The 25,341-nt window shown below is 43.4% G+C and overlaps 1 protein-coding gene and 1 long non-coding RNA gene across 3 annotated transcripts in view; both read left to right on the top strand.

The window, feature by feature from the left end:
• The window catches only part of syt7a (synaptotagmin VIIa), a 64,450-nt gene extending 44,832 nt beyond the window's left edge, over positions 1–19,618 (top strand). For both annotated transcript variants that reach the window (XM_084018215.1, XM_084018214.1), the window contains 7 exons: positions 485–616; positions 9,676–9,778; positions 11,136–11,403; positions 12,340–12,509; positions 12,843–12,957; positions 13,548–13,747; positions 14,636–19,618. In XM_084018215.1, the coding sequence (XP_083874341.1) occupies positions 485–616; positions 9,676–9,778; positions 11,136–11,403; positions 12,340–12,509; positions 12,843–12,957; positions 13,548–13,747; positions 14,636–14,740 (1,093 nt within the window). In that variant the 3' untranslated portion in view covers positions 14,741–19,618. The remainder of the gene's footprint in view (positions 1–484; positions 617–9,675; positions 9,779–11,135; positions 11,404–12,339; positions 12,510–12,842; positions 12,958–13,547; positions 13,748–14,635) is intronic.
• Positions 19,619–19,966: 348 nt separating this feature from the next.
• On the top strand, positions 19,967–23,896 carry LOC311019054. The gene is made up of 2 exons (XR_014597781.1): positions 19,967–22,390; positions 22,452–23,896. It is a non-coding gene; the product is annotated as an uncharacterized lncRNA (long non-coding RNA).
• The last annotated feature ends 1,445 nt before the right edge of the window (positions 23,897–25,341 follow it).

The raw sequence follows: 25,341 nt of genomic DNA, 5'->3' as shown, positions 1-25,341 counted from the left end.
TGATGTGCAAGCTGCTGAATATCATATCCATTAACAATCATTAACTAATCACCAACAGTTTCCTTAATTGTGTGCTGTCTGTACAATATGAACACAGCTTGCACCTGTTGTCAGCACCACTTCATTAAAACCATTAAGTCTTTATTAATTTGGCCTTTCAGTTTAGGTTTTCTTCTTAATATCCTTCCCTGGACAAAGTGCTTACTGCTGGGGTGTTGTTGTTGTTGTTATGTGGCGTTGCCGAGTTCTCTTTAGCAACGTGTTTTCCTCTGTTTCCTCTCATATGGTCTCTTATTGTCCCGCCGCCTCTCTGCTTTCTGTCCTTGCCGTCACTTGAAATGACCTCTCTTTTCTTCTCTCCCCCCTGCACCACACCTTCTTTATATCCGACTTCCCTATCCTTGGCATCTGTTTCTCTTTTCTGCCCTCTTGTTCTATCTCTGTTTCTATCTCTTTATGGTATTTATTTTTACGGGGGAGCCAGCGAGGGGAAGCTGGTGGTCCTGGCTTTGGCCATTGGTGTGGCCGAGCAAGATGACTTTGCCAATATCCCTGACCTGCAGGAAACGGCGCAGGCACCACCGCCAGCCAATCAGGAGCCCCCTCCTGAGAAGAGGTACCAGATCATGTATGAGAGTGCTTGTTGCATGTGAGATAATATGGGGTGCAGTTGAAAGTATGCGAAGAATGATATTGAAGGCAAAACGGAGATGATTTCAGAATCCAGGTAGAGGAGAGTATTTCTGTTTTCTAGTGTTTTCGGTGAGTCACGGCACTTAAGTGCATTGTGCCACAGAACTGCTACTGAAATAGGTCCAGAGCCCGACACGTTACAGAAATAAAAATGAGAGTATGGAACCAAATGTAGCAAAACTGTAACACTGATATGAGTAAAGAGATAAAGCAATTTGGACGTAAGGCGTTGTAAAACAGCAATGAGCTCATAAATCACGGCAGTTAGATGCTCACTGGAACTCCAGTCCTTTTTTCTGCTTTTAGGGGTAAAATTTCAGCAAATCATAAAAAAAACAATGTTTTTTCATGCCAGTTGTCTTTCCCCCCTAACCATGATAATTGCCTCCCCCATCGCAATGACATTCTCCTCCACTATTTCATCTCTATGTGTTTGCCTTTTCACTCCTGCCTTACAGAGACCTCCCATTGGTATTGTCGTTCTTCCTTTGTATTTTTTATTTTTTTTTATCCTTTCTACTCCTGTGTTCTTTTTTCCCCTCCTGCTCATTAGCTTCCTTCAATCACCCTCTGCTGCTTTGAGAGTCCCATCTCTGTAGCTCCACCGAGGGCCCAGAGAGCCTCCTCATTATTCCACAACATGTTAGTCACTTACATAAACACACTGCTAAAAATAAACCGTTTCCTTGTCAGCCATCTTACTACACTAGAAGCCAATTTTTTTTCTCCCACTCATCTATAAGGATGAACCACTCTCACTCGCATCTCCCTATCTCCCAAAATAATTAGTTTTGCATTCTGTTTAGGAATCGGACCAATTTTTTTTGTTGCGGAACAGTTTAACAAGCGAGTACGGTGATAGTCGTGTGAATCAGACAGCTGAAACCGCGCCGTGCTTGTGTCGTTCCCTTTCTGACCACGGATGGTGCTTTTGATTATTTGCACCAGTGTGGAACGCCACAGTGTCAGAGTGAAATCCTGCGTTCGGTCCAGCCTCAGGCAGACGCGACACACTCGATTTCCTCAGCTGTCCAATTAGGCCGTTTTAACCTCACTTTGATTCTGTGACAAATTGGAGACAATTTGGAGATACGTAATATGACACACACCTTAAAACAAAATGGCAGGGGAGGGTGAACACATTCTGATTTACTCGTCACACCAATTATTCCTCATTCGCAAGTGTTTCATCAATTTGACACGTGCTTTTAAACCCGGGCTCCATTACAATACAGATGGTAGGTGTTTTTTCTGCTTCTAGACGGCACAGCTGCGGAGTGAAGCTCCACATGTGGGTCGTCAGTTGCAGAGTGTCTTGTGTCTTTATGACAGCGGTTGTCTTCCCCGTACTAATAAGCACCTTTCTTTATCATGAAAACAAGTTACCCTTTGGATCAACAACTAGTGAAATATATTTGTATCTCGGTTTGTCCGCCTCGTTTTAGTCACTTGCCCTGAAGCACCCCGTGGCCTTTTTCTTGAGTCAACACAGTGCTGCAACAAGCATGAAAATATTCTTTCAGTAACAACGTTGCTTTTGTGAACGTCAAAAACATCTCCGATGGTCAGGATTACTTGTGAAACCCGTAGAGCCACAGAGAAGTCGAGTTTTCTGTGTCATTTGTTGTGCACTTTACGCCGGGCATTCCGTTTTGTGTTCACCTGGAAACCTGGTTGTTGAAATCCACTAACAGGCTCAACAGCCAGCGGGGAGCGTGGGCCGCTCCCCCCAGCTCGTCCTTTAATTCCTTCCATTCCAAACAGAATGACTGGCAGCGTCTACGAACGACTAGGAGGTTAAAAAAAAGGATTGGAATATAATGACTAGCCTATTTCAAGCTCCTGTCTATCTCTCTCCTGAGCTGTAAAATAACTCGACTTGAGCCACTCACTGTTTTATTTTCTTCAGGATTGATTAAAAATTCAAGTGTATAATAAATGATTTAGCCACACTTTAATTGGGTGCTAAATATAGAGTCTCAAATAAGCGTTTAAAGTCCACAGTGTATTAGAAATGCAAGGTGTAAGCTTGCTGGGAGTATATCATTCCCTGTGGTGTTAGTGCTGACTTCACAGATGTCTGACCATGATTTAATCAATCATGCTCGTGGCGTATTGCTCATTCTAAATGGGGCTCTCGAGCCAGAGACAAAACTGCACTTTCATCCGTCTCCCGCTCTCCACACTCCTTGTATACATCATCGCCGTCCATGCATTCGCATCACTCATCTCCATACCTGTTCACCCTATGGATTTATTCAACTAAATGACTCACCTGAACAATATGGGACTGGAAAGTTATTTCAGTGATGCATAAAGCCTCTGAAGTTAATGTGAATAGCTTATGTGACTTTGGAACGTAAGCGTCCTCGGTGCGAACATGAAAGGGAAATCTCTCCGCTGTTGATGGATATCAAAGAGCTGCTCTGCATAACTGCTATGTGGTGCCCTACATTAGTGAAACAACAACCAACGCTGGAAAGAACTATTTCATAAAACTATAGTTAGTAGTTGCTGTACAGATTAATATTTGACATAATATAGTTATTTAACTTTCCAAATATAATACATAGTTAAAGTTTAAACAAGTGACTGTGTTTAGGTGCAGCAACCTGTCACATTTCAAATATCTGGGTTGTTTGCAGTTCCACCGAAGAGACGTTTCACCTCTTGCATTTTAAATAACTGTTCCAAAGAGATAAAAGTATTAGATATTTCAAAAAACAACAAATATAATAATGATAAAAGAACTCACTAATTTGTGTAGCAGTGTGATTTGTCTACTTCCCTCCCCCATTAATCTTCTTCAATTAAATTAGTCCAAAATCACACATCATAAAGTTGCCTCAGAGGGCTTTACAAACCTCCTCTGTCCGAGGACCCTCACATATGATATGAAAAACTCCCTTACACTTAATAAAGTAGTTAAAACTAAACCTCCAACTGCACCAGTAAAATGCATCCGTAATGCAATCTAATAATGTCATGTCATTATAATACATTTTTCTGCAGAATGATTACATGTTTATGATACTTGAACTACATTTAGTTTATAAAATGCATGTACTTTAATTGAAGTAGGAGTTTGCAGCATTTTTTATCCCTTAATGGTGTGACATTGTTGTATGGTTACCTTTACTTAAATCATAGATCTGAGGGCTTCATACTCCTGGCCACGCACTACAATTAGCCAAGTGATCTTGTTAATAGGAACATGTATGTAAAGTACTTTCATTAACCCTTCAGCCATATGTTACGGCTTCACTGTTGCTTGGCCATAGTTGAAAGCAATCCCACCAAACACACTGTTATCCCCTCTGGCCATGAGAGGGTGTTATAGGCGTGATATTCATTACGCCGGTTCACTGACCTTGTGTGTGCTGTCGCTGGATTAAAGTGTTCTGCGTGGCCATTTATTTACGGATTGACACTTGAACTGCACCAGAGTTGGTGGATGAGACTTTATAACCAATGTAACACATTTCCCAGGGAGAGAAATGGAGTGCACGGGTTGCACGATAAAAAAGCAGAGCAACTCGGTTGGACTACAACAGTTGTGTGTTGCTTTAATCCTGGGCCCACACGCTGAACGTGTTCGTTTCCCAGGAAGCCATAGGTTGTGGATGTTAGCAGAGCTTAATTAGGGTGTTCAAGTGGCTCGGTAATGCCTCATTGCTCTTCACTCATACAACTCTGTTGTGATTCAGTGAACCTATGGAGCTGTAGGTTCTCCTCCAGTGTTGCTATAAAGAGAAGCCACAGTCCCCGAGAGCTTTGAATCTAGATCTCTTTCTGAGCAGCCAGCCAGCGGCCCAATGAGGATGGGAGGTTTAGGACAGAGGAGGCGGGACATATCCTCATGCCACATTAACATTCAATCCACTTGCCTGTGGTCTTTCAATTATTCATCCATGCATGTTACGTAATATTGTGTAAGCCAGTGGAGTTTTATTCTTGTTTCAGAATACATCTTGCAGATATGGATAAATATAGATGTATTCTCTCTGCCTCAAAGATGCACTCAGGGAGCGTCCGTTAATTGCCAAGTGGGCTATATAATATTGCTTTATAATTTATGAGCTTATTAGGTTGCTTAAGTTGACATGGGAAAGACAAAGACAAATGTAGTGCATGGGGGTAATGACCTTTAACCGAAATCAATAAAAATGTGTTTATTCAACATCATGTTGTGAGTTTGTGCTCATGACTCTGAGTGGGAGGAGTTTAATCGTAGGTCAACCTGAGGTTACATACATTTAACCGTGGTACTTTCAGACATTGTTTTCTTAAGATAAACTGCTGTTTTAATTCTTCCAGATGAGATAATCTGTTTGTACATAAACATGTAAATTTATTATGCTATGCTCTGCTAGTCTGCTCCTCCCGTGACAGGGGCTTTACAGGCCCGGCTAATCAGCCAAGTCCTCAGGGGCTCTGCTTAAGACTGTCCCAGAGGCTTGGCTCCCTGCGGCCACCACGCTCGTCCACACATCACATGGGGAACGCTGAGTCGCGCTCAGCTACGTGTGATTAGAGGGGAAAAGTACACGCACGAAGACGGGGAGGGAAAAAAGGGAATCACAAAGAGAGGAGGCGGAGGTTACTGCGGTCGGACATCCATCAATCCATACGTCAAGGGAGGATTCAGGGTGCAAATCCATCTTCCGTCCATGAGAGTAGCAGGAGGGAGTACTTTATTGTAGTCTGCACACCCATGCGTTATGCGGGGCTGAAGGCAGCACTCAAGCCAGCAGCTACATGCTGGTATACATGCTCATCTCATACGTACAGATCAGATAGATGGATGGCTATTTGGAGCATTAATCTGGCACCCTTGTGTCCTGCCTCAGAACGGGTGGTGCATCTGCAGCAGCATCCACCTAAGAGGCAATATTTGATGTTGCTGAAATTCCCTGGAATGATAGGTTATATGTTTTAATTGAGCTTGGAGACATCATGAATGCTAAATTGCAGAGAGTATTGGGAGACCATAAAGGCAGGGGGGGTTCAACTGTTAAAGATGGAGTAGACAATATCTCATCTTTGGATTCAAAAGTAATCGTGCTTAGGTGTATCATAGTCAAAAGGTCAATTTTCCAGCCACCAAAGCAAAGAGCATTACATCTGAAATGCAGCCTCTCATAAAAATGAAAATAGACATAAAACAGTTCTTATAAAGATCAGTGTTTGGCACTCACTGAATTGTCTTTTTTTTCTCTATTTCCATTTGAAGAAGCAGAAACAGAAAAGGCAACATCTAGCACCTCCCTTGTTGCTTCTTCCTGAAATGGGATTTCAGTAAGCGATGGTATTTTAGATCCATTTCCAGTTCCAACATGCAGGAAGCAATTAGTTAACAGCGAAAGCATCCATATTTATACGTGGCAGCAGACTTTTTGGTCGTAGCCTGAGAAGTGAAGCAGCAGGAAGGACTCGCTGATTCTAGTGTGACTGTACATGTGTTTCATGTGGATGCTGAGTTATGTAAGCAGCGCCAGGCTTCGCTGCTGTGGATTTGACTGTGTATGATCCTGGGAAGTATGCTGTGGCCTCTGAAGAATGATAGATGTAGTGGGCGGCTATGAAACTGAGCATAGACATTTGAAAATACATCACTTCATGGTCTCGAGTGAGCGTGTTTGTTTGAGTGTGACATGTTTGCAGATGGGTGGGAAAAAAAAGGTTGGGGCTGGGTTGGGCTTTCTTTCTCGCGTCTCTCTCCAGCCTAGAAGTGGAGTGTCTTTCCCCCCCTCCCCCTCTCTTCGAGCCGCTGGCCCTCGGTCAGGTAACAAAACAGGATAGTATCACAGGACGGTGAAACCCAAAGTGGCCCCGCCTGCCTCCATATGTCTGTTCATGTGTGTCTGCGAGGTTCTCACCCGTACCTGTCATATATCCTATACCTTATCTTCTCTGTTCTCTGTGTGTTTGCCTGTTTGCTGCACCCCTCGAAACACACCCTTCCCCTGCGCCCACTTCCTACAACCTCTTGTCACACACACCCCAAACCCCCCAAAAATGTGTGGTCTGTGTTTCCAGAGCCGTTGCTATGCCAACAGCCCACTTTCAGTGTCTTAGCTGTGGGAGAATCTGATGAACTGAACTCGAATCCACTCTGCCTCCCACTGGACACTGTAGACAACTGCAGGCACTAAAGCGTCGATTTCCAAACCAATCCCCAAGGGGTCGGACGGAAAAAGCATTGGCACCAAAATGTAGCAGTTGTAATATGACCATCTGCCACAATTAATATTGCTTTTTTAGAAATTAAATAAACTGAAGCCGGTCTATATTTCCAATCCGTGATACGTGGTAGGAAGTATCTCATTCCTGCAACAGACCTGCAGCTCCAGCCGCTTTCTTTAAACAGCCTTGAGGCAGCGCTGGAGCAGAGTGCTACCTCAGGTGTTGTAGAGCAGGCCTGGTAAAAGGGCCATTCCCTGACTGCACTAGTTCTTACCTGAGAATGCACTGAACCCCTGAATGAAGCATGAAGGTGAATGAATAATTGAAGACGTTCACTCCCCCATCGATAGCTGGGAGGTGGAGGAGGAGGGAGGTGCCTTGCTTTACTTCAAACCCGAAGTCTCTCTCAGTGCTTTAGAGCTCTTTTGAGCTGATCCTCAGATCCTCACCTCTCCAACTCCTTGCCTGTAGTTTAGTAATAAACATGCCGCTGAAAATGCAATTACCCCCCTTGCCAACTAATACAACTAACACTAATTGATGAATATTCCCTTCCCTTCCCGAAATGGTTAACATCCCTCCTCCCCCCGTCTCACTCCGGTTCCTTTGCTGGTTGAAGTGATTGTCTGTTTGCTTGTCTTGTTTGCTTGCTCCTTCTGTCTGTCTATTTGTCAGTATACTTCCCTCCCGGTTCTGTCCTTGTCTTCAGCAAAAATGTACACATTATTCAACATCAATTCTCATCCAAATTTGCCGTTTAGAGCACCCAATGGAAAAAAAACCCCATTCTCGACAGAGATTGCTGGCCAGACAGACAGACTTTCTATGGGCTCCTTGTTTCCTGCCTGTCCAAGGCATTGCCTTCACTCTCTGAGTGACAACTACTTGCATATGTTATATATGCACATGTAGCCAATGCCAGTTTGTGCTTTGGCCCTTGTGTCCCCAGTCCACGCTTTTAGAGTGTTGCTTAACGGTTGGGAAATCGGGTTGGATGTAAAGTTAACTTCTATCATTTGTAGTTATTACTTCATTACTACCCTCTTTTGTGACACTCTAAATGGGCATTTCCTTTGTTCTTACTTTTTGTGCCTTTTTATGTTTAACATGATATTACATTTTTGTATGGTATATCTACCTTATTTCTCTTTCATACTATATCACATCTATCGTTTATTTTGAGCTCTCCACGTAAAGAACGATTGTTCTCGCTCTCCTTTTCCTGGTGATTAATTGTATTTATTGTCCTTTTCTTTTCTTCTCTGTGCTCTTTTTCTCCCTTTAGCATGTCCGTCCCTTTGTCTCCTGTTAGAGATATTGTGTGTACATAGCTCTTTATTGTTTGTCTCTTATTCTTTGATACTTATCAGACTGACCAAACTAAGCCTCTCTTGTGTTTCCAGGCTTTCCTTCCTTCATTCCCTATCTTTTCTTGCAGCTCTGTTTTTTCTCTCTAATGTGCTGGTGTTTGTAACGATCTCACTCTGTTTGGTTTTGATTTTCGTAACCTCACTGTTCATGCTATTAATACTTTCTATCTCTTCTAATACAGATAAATAATTTTCAGCTTGCTTTTTCTATTTCTTACTTTCCTTGTTAAACCTAGAGTCTTTATGATTTCCGTCCAGTTTGTGTGTCTGCAACTTCCGCGTTCTCTCTACGTCCGCTCATTTCTTTTCTGTTTCTCTGTGTCTGTTCTGTTCTATTCACTATTTTACTGTTTGTTTATTGCCTAACAGTGTTTCAGTGTGCAGCCTCTCCATGTGCCTTGACCAGTCATCTATGGAGTGCTGTGTGTCCAATGTGTCATATTACATTGACCAGGACTTTCATTTCTTTCTTGTTCTGTCCTTTTTTCCATTCTTTCGTTAATCTCAAAATATTTATTCTCTTTCAATTTTTCTTCTTTTGAAGATGTGTTTTCCTTTACACTTCTTCTTGTTTCATGATGTATGAACATCGAGGTTTTTCCCCCAGAATGCTTGCCCACCTTGAACGTTATATTTTCATCAATCCTTGTGTGAGGGAACTAAACTTAACAACTATTAACATTTGTACCTAAGTACCAGCTGTGCCATGGGAGATCTCTGTTCTTTCTTTTATGTTTTGATTTATATTTTGTGTTGTTGATGTATATTCTTAATAAATGAGAGATTTAAACACAGACTTTACTGTAAAACTGTTCTACATCTGTCCTATTAAACGTCTGGTCCTTTACATGTTGCTATACATGTCTGTCTATAGTGACGTCACGTTGCTATGTCATTATACATGTGTTTTGTTAATGTCTGTAGAGGGAATAAGGGTTGATCATGAACTCATGGGGATAAGAGATGATGAATTGGTTTCTATCCGTTTTACATTTAGTGGTCCTGTTTTGTGTTTTGTCCTAAAATGTTGTCTGTTTATCTGGTGGAGGTAACTTTCTTGTTAGAGATATGGATGTTTGCCACACTGGACATATGCATAGTCATCTCAGGTTCCAAGTTTCATCAAACACAACTCTCCGCATCAAAAGTCTTCAGTTCTAGCTCCTGCCATTAATCTGTGGAATCTTTTGGCAGATTTCATTTGGCTTCACTCATGATAGCTAGAGAAAAGTACAAACCACTTTGAAGTGACATCTTTCCAAAGCAAACTTCGACTCAATTGGTCATTTCACATAGGCGTTTTTTTTTAAGCGCCAAACAGGTGGAGGTTGGACTCCCTGTGTGCTCAGACATTCTCTCTTTCTGGAAACGAGTTAGCTTCTCCTCGCCGTTGTCCCTCTGGATCAACCTGTGTTTCTGCTTACAGGGGCAACAAGCCAGCTAACAGTCCCAAGGGCCAACCCCCTGATGCCGACGGCCACTCCTCAGTGACTGACCTGGCCAACTCTCTCACGGGAGACATGGTGATGGTAAGACCCTCCCTCCCAGATACAGAATACATTGAAGGAAAAGAGGCCAATATATTCAGATGTTCCCTCCTGAGTATGTTTCAAGTTCAGGTTTATTGACTGATTGAACCACAGTCAGTATTATACAGCTGCTTTCACTGGCCAAGTGGTGCTCCATAAACTGACCTTGACTTGACAACTCAAGTTTGAAGAACTTGACTATACCAACCCAGTCCAACACCTTTGGTGATGAATCAGAAGCCAGACTGTGAGCCAGCACTTATCAGCCAAAATAAGTCCCCAGCATCCCTAATGCTCTTGTGGCTGAATGGAAGCAAATCCCTCTAACCAGCATCCAAAATCATTTCAAAGGCCTGAAACCAGAATAGTGGAGGGGCCATATTGATGCTGATGGTTAATTGTCAGTGATCACATATGTGTGTAATAATTAGTTGTCCACATACTGGTGGACACATACTAAGTAGCCGTGTACTACATGACTAGTCATCCTTTATGCTAGAGGTTAGTTTAGATCTGCACATTATGATAACATAGCCATAACAGGAAAAAAATACAAGGCAGTTCCTACAGCGGTGCCCAAGCCATCCAAGGTGACTGCCATTGTTTCATATATCAGCCTTCACACTCGCTCTGCCTTTCAGTTCTAAAACCCATATTGACAATAGCTGAGTGAGTGAGTCCTCTCCACTTTGAAATTGAAGCTGTGACCTAAAGCACTTTAATCAACAACTTCAGGGAGGCTCTCATGCTCCGAGTTTTCAGTGGTATCAGTGGAGGCACGTGCACCAAGTGGTCTTATGAACTCCCTCAAAGTCTTCAAACACGCCATTCTTCCATTCAGTTTCAATGCTTTTCTTGCAGAGGGAGGGATAAAATAGAACAGACGGTGGAGCAAAGGAGAGAAGTGACCACAAAGCCTAGCAGCATGTTTCAACCTTGAGCTGTGCCTTCTTTCTCTCTGTGCCCCTCATGCAGTGATCTCTCTGTGTCCTCTGCCTTCTATCAGATAGTAGCACTTAGTGCACAGCAGTGATGAAGTCAGAGTTGCTGTGAGGACGAATGGTTGGTCTGGATCTCTCCTATCTTCAATCTGAGCACCTCCTGCCTCTTAAGAACATTAGCGAGGAAATTAAACTCTCTCAGTCTTCTTAATGTCAGACCTTTGAGCAGTTGCTTGAGTAGGCCGTGATAGAAATGCAACTCTAAAATCTCCTCCCCTCACAGCTTCCCTCTGTCACGGTCTGTGTGCATGTGCTTGTGTCAGAGAAAGTGTGTGCCCTTGGACCAAAACCTTTGATGTGAGTGGCTGCTGCTGCTGCTCCTGCCCCTGTATTTATATGTATTTGTGGCCCCGCAGCTGTCTCCAGGTTCGGAGGATGATGACGGTGAAGGGCCCATCAGCGAGAAGCTGGGCCGGATCCAGTTCAGCATAGGCTACAGCTTCCAGAACACGACTCTCACCGTTAAACTTCTCAGGGGCCAGGAGCTCCCAGCCAAGGACTTCTCTGGCACCTCCGATCCCTTTGTCAAAATCTACCTGCTGCCAGACAAAAAGCACAAGCTGGAGACCAAGGTCAAGAGGAAGAACCTCAACCCCCACTGGAACGAAACCTTCCTGTTTGAGGGTCCGTGTTCTTTCCAGTTACTTAGCAAAGAACGGTTGTCATTGTTGTTCTACTACGCATTAACTTACAAAACTTCAAATAAAAAAATTCTGATAAGATTAAAGAAATATATTTAGTAATTATGTATTAACAGCACTTTTCAAATTCTCACTCAAATTGTGTGTGAATTAAGCAAATGTCAAACTTCAAAAGTAGAACATTTTGAATTCAGGTAAGACTACATTACTCGTTATGGGGGCTGATTGTTAAAATAAAGCACAGCTGTAAATCCTGTCTGAAGCAATAGTTAATTGACTTTCTTGCTGAGAGTTGTAAGATTTTTGATAGCGCTATCTGTACCCTTAATATGAAGCTGCAGCAAGGAGCTGCTTTGCTTAGCAACGGCTTAAGCTCACCAGTTTGCATCTTGTTTGTTTAATCTGTACAAAAACAAAGTCAAAAAATGTAGGGCCAGGCTAGTTAAGCTAAGCTAACCTGGCTATACTGTGTAGCATTATATTTAATGGACAAAAATGAGAGTGGTATCGATCTTCTCCTTTGAGAATAGACTCAAGTGTTGCTGGAATGCATTCTGAACGCTCATTCAGTGTCTACCGATGTTCTAGGTGTTGGGAGGGGGAGAGAATAAAAATTGATAACCGCTTATTCTGAAAATTATATTCTTGGATGACAGGACAAAAGTGAAATAGCCGAAATAATGTTTAAAAGGCTCCAAGGTTGGAAAAGCCAGTGCTCTTGCAAAATGAATGAGCTACTTCTTTTCAACCAGAGTATAATGATGCCTCTCAGTCATTTGAGCGAGCGCTGGCTGATGCTGCAGCTTCTCAAATGCATTTTGGCATTTGCCAAATTCATCGCCGTTAGCACAATGCAGATTACACTGTGTTCTTCAATCTCTGTAACTTCGCTCTCCTCCTTTTTCTGTCTCTGTTTTAGGCTTCCCTTACGAGAAGGTGAGAGAGCGCACTCTATACCTTCAGGTGTTGGACTACGACCGCTTCAGCAGGAACGACCCCATTGGAGAGGTGTCAATCCCCCTTAACAAGGTGGAATTGGGCCAGATAAAGACCTTCTGGAAGGAGCTCAAGCCCTGCAGTGATGGCAGTGTAAGAGAGGGAGGGATGGCCATCAGGCCGAATCATGACGAATGCAGTGTTTTCATTCCAATGTTGTAATTACAGTTTTATTAAAAGTGCAATGTCATTTTGAGTGCTCTCAGTAGCATGTGAGCTCTATCGACGTAATTTCAGGGTGATCGACGGGTTCATCTATGCCAGCCTGGTCACTGGACCATCTATGTTTGGCACAAGGTGTTAGGGCAGTGATGTAGCATTACACAACAAGCTAGTGAGTAATCTGGAGTTTATTTTCCCTGATGAAATCTGATATTAGACTGGGTGATTCATACGCCTTTGTGTTTGTGTGCGTGCGTTCCTCAGGGGAGACGAGGAGATCTGCTGGTGTCTCTCTGCTATAATCCCACAGCCAACACCATCACTGTGAACATCATCAAAGCGCGCAATCTCAAAGCCATGGATATCGGGGGTACCTCAGGTATGTGTTTTTAAGGCTTTCTCTTTCTAACACTCGTTCACCCATCTGAAGCCCTTTTCGTGCAATTGGAAGCTCCATCTGCTTGTTCAAACATTTGCTGACCCATCCGTGCAGAAGACGCTCCTAAGCCGCGTCGGAAGATAGCAGCGGCAGCATGGCGGCATAACATCAAGCATCTCTCCCTTTCCCTCCCTCTTTCCTGCTCTCTCTTTTTCTGTATATCTCTGAAGATCTTCAGCCTTCGAGCTTATAAAGTATAAAGTCTCACTGTGAATTGCTCTGTGTGGCCATTTTTTATTTAAATATTACTGCTTCCTGCAGTAGTAGGAGTGGTGTCTGGTAGTATTATAGTACAGCATATGATAAAGCCCCAGAATTGGTTGTGCAAATCCCAAGCCCTATTTCCATAAATACTACGCGTCTTAGCTCTAGGGATAAGTTGACCTTGAAGTCATGCTAGGTATCTGCTTCCCTGCTGCCTTCACTGACGGTAACAATTAGGAGGGTAATTGCAAACCTGACTCTAATCTTCACCCTCCGTGGGCATCTTGTTCCCATGTAAACTACTGTTCTCTGTGGCCACATTGCAGATCCATATGTGAAGGTGTGGCTGATGCACAAGGACAAGCGCGTGGAGAAGAAGAAGACGGTGACGATGAAGCGCTGTCTGAACCCCGTCTTCAACGAGTCCTTCCCCTTCGAAGTGGCCGCCCATGTGCTGAGGGAGACCACCATCATCATAACCGTCATGGACAAGGATAGGCTCAGCCGCAACGACGTTATCGGCAAGGTATGCCTCCTCTCCTTGTCGTCGCCATCGGTCGCAACATAGAAGCCCCATCAGCTCCTTGTTACATAAATGCGATGGCAAATTTTGGTCTCATGTCAGAGAATGGGACTGGGTAAAGGGACTTTTAGACAAAAAGTGGTCGCCACTGGGTTCGGTCAACTTGTGGTGGCGGCTCGCCGTGGCAACCACAGTGAGGAAAACCATACAGTGATTAATCACTGAATTATAAACATATTCACCAGCAGTGAACAAACTAATCAATGAGAAAAACAGCCCAGGAGCAGCATTAGCTGGTCAGTGGTAATCACACAACATTAAAACTTACTGTATTAATGTTGTCATGGTGCTAAACATCTATTTCTCTAGCAAAAGCTTTCTAGCAAAGAGCTCGGTGACAAGATTGACACCCTCATGTCTGGCAGTTAAATATAAGGCTACAGCTAGTTAGCTAAGCTCTGCATAAAGAATGAAAGCAAGAGGAAACAGCTAGCCTGGCTCTTGTCAGGCTCTAGCAGTTGCCAGGCAACCGGTGGACACTCCAGGGAGCTACATCCAAGAAAAAGGCTTCATTGATGAGGGCCTCATCAGTCAAACGTGTTTTAAAATCCATCAGTGATGCAGCCTATGAGAGAAGTGAGACCACTCTTCCTTCTTCTTTTACCTATTACCTTTCAACTCATCGCTGCTGAGAGCAGGGCTACCTCTCCCTCTCGCACGCCAGACGCCAAATATCGTGCAAATATCACATGTTTCCGAAAAGATGCTGTCTGAATAAAGGACGTTAACCTAACTGACACATCTGAAAGATGAAGAAACCCAAGCAATGTTGCTTACTTCACACCTGTAAAGGGTCTACATTGTCATCCTTCTCTTCTTCCCCTCTCTCAGATCTACCTATCATGGAAGAGTGGACCAGCGGAGGTAAAGCACTGGAAAGATATGCTCGCTCGGCCGCGTACTAACGTCGCCCAGTGGCACGCTCTCAAGGCCTGATCGCACCGCCCAGCTTCCTCCATGGCCCCTTCCCATCTCCTACTCCTCCCTCCCCTCCTCCCGTCCTTATGCACAAGACTGACTTGCTGCCAGGCTGCGAAACACGGGTACAATTAGCCATCTGCTCTCTTAAAACCTTTAAACTCCTTTTATTTTCTCCTTGTCAAGATCTCTATCCCTCTCCGACTCCTCTCACTTGTTCTGTTCCCTCTTCTTCATTCAGCGTGTCGCACCACTTTGCCAATGGTCCCCCTGTTTCTGACTGTCTGTATGTCTGTCTGTCCTCATGCACTTTGCCTGTGGCGGTTCTGACGGTCCAATAATCCGTTTCTGTGTCGACCCCTTGGTTCTGAACTGCACTGCATCCCCCCGACCCATTTAAGGTGCCAGTCCCGTGGGATCACAGAGAATCTTAATTAACGATCTAATCTCATATAATCCTATTGTATGACTATTCCAGGTACACATTATTATACAGTATGTACAATATGTACATATATACATATATATTAATATATTAGTCGAATAGATTGGCAGAACTCCCCCCATACATGTGACTAATGTACGGTATATTATCCGTAGCCTGCCTTCTGTTTCCCATCTCTCCTGTCTCTTCATTTGTAGCCTTGTCATCCGTCTCAAGTGCACAATATCCTCTCCCCATTCCAGTCCTCCCTCCTTTTACCCAAAAGTGGTTTAATGTTCAGCTAAAGTTGTGGAAAGCAATCAATACTCGGTTTGTGATGAAACCAGCTGAACTCGAGATGGAATTGTTGATACTGCTGTCTCTTTTCTCCCTCCTCTTTTTCCCTCTCTATGTTCTTTATCTCTTTTTTTCTCGTTATCGTTCCCTCTTTCTCTTCCTCTGGCACAATATTAGTGCATTCAACCCTTTCTGGACCCCACCCCCACCCCCCTAGTTGTCTGTGTGCTGTGGGTGCTGTGCTGTAGCTCCGACAAAAATAGAGATTAAAAAGAGAAAAACTTTCCGAAACTGGGAAAGCGGGAACACAATAAACTTATGAAATGGATCGCTCCTGATTTTTCCAGACAAAGCCCTGACATGGAGAGAGAAAAAAGAAGGTGACAAAAAACAAAAACAAATTCTCCCGTGATACGATGATGTCATTTTTCACAGCATCACTAACTGAGGAAATCAATTTAAAATCTTCCTCCAATTTGAAGATGAAAACAGAAGCAAAACGCTCAGTTTGCGCTGTTTGTGCATTCTAGTGAGTGTGCGCAGTTCCGTCTCTTTATTGATGCTATGAATTCTTCGTGCTGCCCTGTGCTGTTGTTGATGCTGATGGGGTTCAATCCCTGCCTGTTTTGACTGTATGTGTGCATGTTGTTGTGTGTGTGAGTGTGTCCATAGGAGCAACACAAGACTCAGCAGAGATCTTCTTCTCTTTTCTCTTTCTCATCGTGCGCTCTTCTTGCTCTCCTTACTCTCCTTACTGCCATTGTTTCCCCATCCTCCGTTACTGCCCTGCCTTCTGAACAAGGGCACGGGGGAAGTTCTATCTGCACTTTTTGAAAATGTAATAACAATAATGATGATGATGACGATTACAGTACTGGTGAAAAATGAAGGGAGGAGTGTCTGAAAGGGTGAGCAGCAGTTGGGGAGAGGAGACGTCTGCTCTGTGATTTCAGGGTTTGGAGATGAAGTGGAGGACAAAGAGGATGGATGTAGGGCTCTCATCCTCTTCTCGCTCCTCCTTTTCCGAAGCGTACTAGCGTGTATGTGTGTGTGTGTGCTTTTTTGATGGCCATGTGGGGACCTGTATCTGATAACACTCAAATTGTGGGGACTCATCCTTTTTTGAGACCAGATGGGGACAATTACACATCATAACATCTTAGGGTGAAGACTTGGTTTAAGCTGTGGTTTAGGTTACAGCTAGAGAAAGGGTCAGGGATAGGCTGGTAGCGGTTCTGGTTAGGGTAAGTCTCCAGGAAATGAATGTGGGTCTTTGTAGTGTCCCCAAAAGTCATGAAAGCAAGACTGCGTGTGTGTGTGTGTGTGTGTGTGTGTGTGTGTGTGTGTGTGGCAGGTTGCTAATGTCTGAAATGTCAGGTTAGGACGAAGAGATCACGCTCGTCTGCGTGTCACACAGGGGCAGCCAACACAGCTGCGTATCCCCGATGCATTGATCCACAGCGAGCATGCTCAGAGCTCTAACCGAGAGTCTGTATGCTTCTGCATGAGTCCATGACGCTGAACAATCAATGCATGTCTGGAAACAGTGCCACAGATGTGCATTTAACGCTGAAAGAAAAATAAGACGAGGCCTTGCCTGAGTTTTGTTTTTTTTTGCTCACCAGAGCCTCTGAATGACGTGTGTATCACAGTGGGTGTGATATTAGATGATGGTCTGATTTGCCTCTGTGAGATCCTGTAGAACCAGATTAGACATTATCTCCTCCCTGAGTACTTGAGAGTTTGCTGGTTGCAGCCCTGCTTGTCAGGCGCATTCAGCTCGACTCCACATTTCTGTAACGCAAATAAAACAGTCACAAAGGAGCAACAAGAATACTGTCAGCCATTACGAGCTGCTCTTTGTACACAGTGTACACAGTAACAGTCTGTCAGTCTGTGTTTTCACATGCATAGAGTCCTGTGAAGCGTAAACCTGTCAGCTATTCAGGATTTGTTTTTATGTCTAAATGAGCATCCACTTTCAAACACCTCTCATGTTTGACTGACTCAGCTAGCAAATGTAATCAGTTATTTGTTTTTTAGGTAAAGCATCACTGCATCAGTTAATGCACTTCCTACTAACTCTGGTCCCATTCAAACCACGTAAAAAACTTAATTTTCTATTATTATGCAGTACTTTGATAGTGTCTCACACTTTTGTGCTTGTTTTAATTTGTGATGATGATAACCTGATCCCCACAAGAAGGATTAAAAGATGATGCGATTGCAGTCTAATCTGCACCAGGTTAGTCCTCGTCTTGCGTCTATAAGCCGGTCTGGGCAGTGTGTTTCGTGTGAGCCTCGGTGCTGGCTGCTGCGATGCACTGATCCAGTCCAGCACCCTTCAGAACAATTGGCCAGCCGTGGAACAGGGACCACTGTTTTGACAGCCACTGCCTGCAGTGTCACAGCACATTACACTCCCATTAGGGTGGTCAGAAAGGAGCAATATCTGCTTTTTGGACCGGGTGGACTCGTTCACAGAGGTAATACTCAATAAGAACGGAACAAAACCACGGGGCGGTCTGATAAGTAAGCATGAAGATGATGGACAGGGATAGAGGCTCGTCAGTCAAAGCAAGGAAAATAATCAGAGCGACCACTGTGTGAAGCTGTGAACACCAAATGTGGTCTGAATGTGCAGGTGATGAGTCGACACAATACCTCTGCCTTTTTCCGTTCGCCGAGTTAACGTGTAGCTGGAAGAGTGATGCATTGCTCTGCTATGAGGGTTTATGAAGCTCAGTCAACAGTGACCTTGTAAACTGGAGAATCTGGTTTTATTTTTAGAAACATGAGGCACAGTGCGATGTGGCTGATCCTTGATGGTAGCCTGGAGGGCTGCAAGGCTTTACAACTTAGTGCTTAACATTACAGACTTCTTCAATGCAATTCCAATGAACGATATGTTCTCTTTAAAAAGTTAAACGGGACAGTCATCAAAGAATTAGATTAATTACTGAGCTAAGTGGAATATAGAAAACGGTTTCATTATGTCATTTTATTACCCATTAATAATAGTTAACACTGACTTTACTTCCTAGTTGTCTGAGCTCCTAAAGGCCGCACTGCTGGTTTTGTAAGTGAACGTAATAATGCAAGACCTTTTTTTCTCCCTTAAATGACATTTGCCCTCAGCTTTAGAGAGCGTGCTAGCTAGTTTTAGCTGACTGTCCCGCCCACAACTCTAATGAGCTGTTTAATCACAGAACATCAAGGTTACAGGATCTACATATTCGCTTCATTTAGCAGGTATCTAACATTTATCTTAATTCATCTACGGTAAAAGAGATGAAGTGACTTTTTGCATGCTTATGGTCACAAATTAATTATCTGTATTTAAATGTACTAGATATCTTGCCTTTACTTAAATAATATTCTGTTTCAGAAAGTTTTTTACTTAAGGAAACGCAGCGATGACAGCGTGTGATTTATCACTGGGTATCCAGAAAGTTGCACTTTGTTTCAAATAACCAGGAGTCTCAAACCTTATGTTCCCTCCTCGCCAGCAGTCAAACAGCAGCCTCTTTAAAATGGATGGTGAGCTCAGAGCCAAGCAGTAGAAAGGAGAAAGCGATTGCCAAATCCCAGTTTTATTATACTGCCACCTGTCTCACACCTTGTTGGCACCGACGCTGTCAGCAACGACCTTCAGCAACCCTGAGCTCATGCATACGACGTGGCCGCGATGACTTTCTTCAGACTCCACTCTGTACTCGTCTCCCCTCGCGTTCAGCCTCGGCACCGTCGTTCATCAGCCTTCCCTTCTCTGGCAAAGCCCACTGGTCGGTACAAGCTGTGGATAATTACTGCTTGATTACTGAACTTTAAATTAACAGACAATGTGGCCCACAACTGTTTAACGGAACTAAGTGCTGCTTAAGTTACTCTTACAACTGACTTGAATTATGTACATTATTTTTACCCAGTTAATAAGATTCTTCTTATTTAGCATTTAATTCATATTTTCAAGTTTTCTGCACATTTCTGTAACTTTTTAGTGCAGCCACTTTGTCACAGCCTCGATAAACGTTGCGTCACTAAGTATCTGCATGTTAGCATGGCCATCATCAGCATGCTGACTTAAGCATTTAGCTCGCAGCTACGGAGCCTCACAGAGCTTCTAGCTGTTTGCAGCAGCTGTTTATAGTGAAGGATATTCACCTTCATGTCGGGAATGGGTGTGTCCAACCCCAAATGTATCATTGTCACCTGCAGCCTTCCCTCCGCTCTTTGCTTTCTAAATAACTTGAAAGCTTTATTGGCTCAAGGGGTCACACCTGTTTGCCAAAGGATTAGCGAGATATATTCCTGAGCCTGATATTGTTTGTCTTTATTCTGGGACACTAGTTTTCCTTGATGGATATGGCTTTCTGAAGACGAGCGTCAATGACTCACTCTGTTGGAAATGTGCCTGCTTTGCAGCAGTTTGTGTAATATTAAATTAAAGGTGCACTCTGCTCTATGTCTTGGAGAACTTTAGGTGCGTGCGTGGGTTAAGATTTGCCTGAACTAATCTCATCCTGGAGGGACGGCAGTTGTTGTTTTATTCTGCTGAATCATATTATGACGGCTGAGTCAGCCCAGAAGCCGTTGGGGTCACCTTTGTCTTTGCCCAGTCAGTCCGTGTGAGAGTCTCGCCCTGAACAGACAGACCTCTCCTCCTCTAACTCACCCTTTCAATTGTTTTAAGCATCTGGTGAAAACCAATGTGACTTCTCCCAATCAGGGTTCAAGTAAGCAGAATTTGAATGGTAACTAAATGAATATGAAAAACAATAATGAGTAATAATATCTTTTTTCTTTCTGTTCACATTTGACTGTTGGTCAGTGTGTGTGTATGTGTGTGTGTGCTTGGTGTTATTTCTTTATAAAAACGTGGTAAGAAAAATCCTTCTGTTTTTGGAAACTTTATGTAAATATTGTTGGTGAAAATTAACATTTGTTGTACGCCGAGTTTTCATTTGTCACTTGAAATGATGAAGAAAACAAGGATGTTGATGAATAACAATAGTGATGTTGATGATGCTGAAGCTGATTATACCTGCCCTTCTTGAATAAGGGCTTTTGATGTCCGCTGTATTTTTGTTGGAGATGCTGTGAGGTCGGGGCAAGAGAAACAAAGGGAAGAAGTGATACCCAAAACATCCCAGGCCCGCTGTAGCAACACTGCCATATACTTTCTACCCCCCTACACATTTTCAGGAAATAGACTGGAGCGATATGTGGCACAAATTGTAGCCATTTTCGCCACAGAACGTCTTTGTATTTTTATTAGAAAATATTTGCCGCTGCGTGAGAAGCCTGCTTGGCCTCCCTGTGGAGTCGGTCTGCCCCAGTCGCTTGGCATCACATCTCACCCTGTCTGCTTATGGGCTTGGGGATTTACTGTAATGCCATTGTGTTGGATGGGATTGGCCCTGTACTGACACTGATGATGCCTTCCTCATTGAATTTGGAATCATTATTGCTCTGCTGGAGGTCATACATGGGGATGGGCATGTATGGAGGAGGAAGTAGATTCCAAGTGGAAGGAGGTACCTCATCCATCTAACCCTGTAAAGGGCTCATGATTCAGACTCTTATTTCGGGGCTAGACTCATGATTGAGCATGTTCATGAGCTGTGTAGTCAGATGTTTGTAAGAATTCAGCAGGAGCTGGATTACTGCTATAAACCATCATATTGCAGACATATAATGGAAATAAGGGTTTTTAAACATTTAGAATAAACCAGGGAGGTAAGATTGAGCATTCCAAATGCCGTATGCCTTCTCAACACACACATATTCAGCCCGCTGCTGCATCCCAAAATATAAAGTATGCACAGGGCTGTAGTCCAGTTATTTTCACTGCAGGTGTCTGTCCACCTACTTTCCTATTTTCCATACGCCACAGCCTTATGCATCTGGCTGGGTGTGTGTACAGTGTATCTGTTTCACATTACTTTTAGGACTGTCTCTGCCAGAGACATGATATGGTCCAGCAGATACTGCCAGCAGCTGTCTGCAGGAAGGACAGTGGATACAGTCCTGCCTTCATTTGTAATATCATCCTTTATAAGTCCCACGGGGTATCAGAAAACACACTGACATGCCCCCCCCCCAACACACACACACACACACACACACACACACACACTCTCAATGCACTGGGAAAAAATGGAAATATTCAGATCCCCCCTTCTAAATCTAGATCCTTCAGAATTGGTGTTTTTCTTTTTCTGGCTGGTTGTAAATAGACTGTGTGATTCGGTTAGGGCAGCCCCTAACTCCTGCCATAATGCGGACATTTGTAATCAGGTAGGTAATAAGCAATACACTTAATTAATCGAACGCCATACCCTGAAATAATACTTACAGAGTCTGACGGTGGCTCTTTTGCGTTAAGGGATGTCGAGGGTAACACTCCTGTTTCTTCACCTCCTTTCTCAACTTGCCGTGGCCCACCTCTTCAACAAAGAGTGCTCTAACTCAAACACACAATTGTGATGTGTACAATCTGATTTAATGTATTTATTTATGTATTTTTGCCAACTTTGTATAGTGTATAAATATCTATAAATATATGAAAAATTACAGTACTGTATAGATTTTAGCTGCCTGGTAAGGTTAATAGTATATACTTGGTAGTCTAAAAGAAAAAGCGTAGAGCTGTTCAAAAGCCAGTCATTGAGAAAATGCTTTGTGTAAAACCCGGTGCCACTGGCTCTTTTTATATCCTAGGTTTCGTCTCTGCTTTATTTTTTTATTATTGCCAGTGGGATCCAAAGTGTGTGTTGTTTCTTCTTTTCGTCGGTTTGTTTGTTAATGAGTTCGTTTGTTGTTTTTTTTTTCTTGAGAAGACACAGCGAGGTTCTGGCAGCCAGGAGAGTGCAGTGGAACGCAGACTGGGACCCTGTGCAGTAGTGTGTGTGTGTGTGTGTGTGTGGGCGTGTGTGTGTGTGTATGTGTGCGTGTGTGTTTATATGTGTGCGTGCGCGCCTGCGTGAGGCTGTGTGTGAGTGTTAGATGTCCGTCTGTCCATGGTAGTACTAGTGCTCTCTGTGCGGTGCCTCCCTCCTCCCTCTCTGATGTAGTTTGTCATGTGACACAGTGTTAAGGTACAGAATGACTGTTGGCTGAAGCTGGCAGGTGCCCTCTCTCTCTCTCTCTCTCTCTCTCTCTCTCTCTCTCGTCCACTATGCTTCTTCATTACAACGCTTCATCTTAATTCTCCACCAAGTATAGATTTCCACTTCCCTTTGCTCAATTTCTCATTTACTCTCCCATTCAGCTGGTAATGCATACACCACCAGAGTCTAATTTCCCAGTAATCCATGCTTCCTCATCTATATGGGATTCTTCGTCCATTAGCAGCTCTCATCCGTCACCTTCCGCATGGCCTCGGTTTTCCTACAGAACTCTGTGTACCAGAGTATCCTCATCCTTACCTTCATGTTTCTTCCTCTCTTCACGGTGTCGAGGAAAAGGGCAGCTGCCGGCTCAGCACACAGAAACACAAAGCAGCCACAATCAGAGGTCAAGCACAGACCTGTGACTCGAATCTTTGTTGTGGTGGCCTCACGGCCTCCCCGTTTGTAGCAAGAGTGAAAGCGAATAGCCTTAAAGATTGGACCAACTACACAAAAACAAGTAGTGGGATATGTGTATTTGTAGTGGACTATTATTACCTTCCCTTTCCCACACCAGGTTTATAACTCGGTATTTCGACGTGTTGCTTGGTTGCTCTGTACATATCTGTGTAGTACTTCTGTTGACGTCCCTGTGTTAGGATAGTGATGGGTTCTTACTGGGCGGCCTCCGCAGACGTCCCCTCCCTTCTATCTCGTCTCATTTCCTCAAAAACTTCAAACATTCCATCTGAATCTCGAGTGAGCAACATTTTAAAGATGATTCGATTATCATGTAGGCCGGGAGTAAAACAGCAGAGGGCGTGAATCGCAGACATTTCCACTGGAGCCATGATAATAACCAAGACGTCTTGTCTGTGTTCACGTCCCTCTGAGAACTCACTCACTACAAAGACCGCCACACTGACCTCTCTGCCCCTCCAGAACCCGCCTTCACGCTGACCTCACCGGGGCCCTGCGAGCACAGTGGGTCACCGACTGGTTTGAGGAGTCACTGGCCTCCGGGGGTTAGGGTGAGGTAGGTGAGGAGGTGGGAGAGCCCTGGGAGACGGCAGAGAGGCCCGTCCCTGTGGTCGCATCCTGGGTCAGGAGGGAAGGGAGCGAAGGGCGTCTCGAGGTCAAACCCAGTAGCACTTTGGTTTTGCGTTCCATGTTTTTTTTTTAGCCTCTCCTGTTTTTTGGCCGAGCGGACTGTGATCTTACTGGTTGATTTTCTCGTTCTCCTCCACCCATCAGTGTTACAGAGTGTGTTGGGTGGACGGAGCCATGGAGCTGAGCTCTGATTTTGTTCCATATTAAAGAATAATTTTTACAACACCTGTGTACAGAGATTTTTCTTTCTGTGTTTGGCTTCTTTCAAGGTTAACTGAAGTGTGACACTGGAGATATACTAAATGTATGAACGTATGCGGACACTCCATTGCATCCATTGGAGACATTACACACAAGTGCAACGCTGAAATAACGATTGGATGGATCTCCATCAACTTTCATGGTCCCAAGAGCATGAGTCCTACTGACTTTGGTTATCCCCTGACATTTTTCTTAAGTGCCACTCTGGGGTTGGCATTTTTTAAATTTGAGTAAATTGTCTTGACTACTACTGGATAAGTTGGCCATCAAGTTCCTCATAGAGGATAACTTCAAATAAATGTGATTATTGCACTAAGCGGAATTGTCAGATTTGTCCAATACTTATGTCGACCAAATACCTGCAAAATCCAATGGCAGCTTAGGCTGTACTTTAGTGCCAGCTAGCCAGTCTTAGCATCGTAACAAGCCAAACTGAGATGGAGAACATAGAAAACAGATTCAATCAGATTCAAAATATATTGGTTCCAGCTTTTAAATGAGACTGTTGTTTTCTAAATAAACTGAATATCTTTGGGTTTGAGCTGTTGGTTGACTAAAACAATGTGAATATGAATAGGTCAATGTGGGGGAACACTAAGTTTTGTCTAAAATATAACCTTAGCTGTAATATTATATTACTAATATTAATCATTTTCTCTTAATCACGTAATGCTTGAGCCCCAAAGTTGAAAACAACCTCACAACAAAATACATGTCCACAATCTGCTGGCTTTATGGTGTATCATTTTTTTTTTCATCAACTGTTGTCACATACAGTGTAATTAAATTGCAATACAAATAATTAGAAACTCAAATGACACTATTCCAATCTAACATGTTCCATCATTTGGTGATAGAGGTGGCAATTTGCAAAGGTTGTGTTTGCCTTTGAGTGCAATTAAAAATGTATAGCGGAAATCTTTTGCTCTGAGCAACACATTAGCCGGCATGAAGGTAAATAAATCACACAGCTAGAGTCTGTTAACAGCTGTGTTTTAGCATCAATCCATCAGACATCGACGACATTCCAAAGCATACCTTGCAACATCAAAATGGGAGTTAAATCTTTTTTCCTTAATCTGCTGCTCATCAAGTTCACGAATATCCTGTATTCTCCGTGTCATGAAAAGTAAACATTTTTTATAATATGCCTGCATTACACGCACCAAAATCTGGCCGAAACTAGAAACGGTAAAAAAAAAAAAAAGACAATGCAATTTACTCCAAATCATCTGTGCCAGATTTGCCTATTAAGTACAGAAGTCTAAAAGGAAGCAAGGAGAAGATAAGACCCAGAACAGTGAGGCGGTGAAGCAGAGAGAGCACCTCTGAGACCTGACACACAAAGAAGGGTCTTAGTGCCTGAGCTGTCTCCCTAAATATTAATTCCATGCTATTCTATGGCAGACATGGAA

Source organism: Eutrigla gurnardus (assembly GCF_963514095.1).
Source record: "Eutrigla gurnardus genome assembly, chromosome: 9".
In the NCBI taxonomy this organism is placed as follows: domain Eukaryota; kingdom Metazoa; phylum Chordata; class Actinopteri; order Perciformes; family Triglidae; genus Eutrigla; species Eutrigla gurnardus.
Note: the sequence above shows the minus strand (reverse complement) of the source record. Positions and strands in the feature narration are given on the sequence as shown.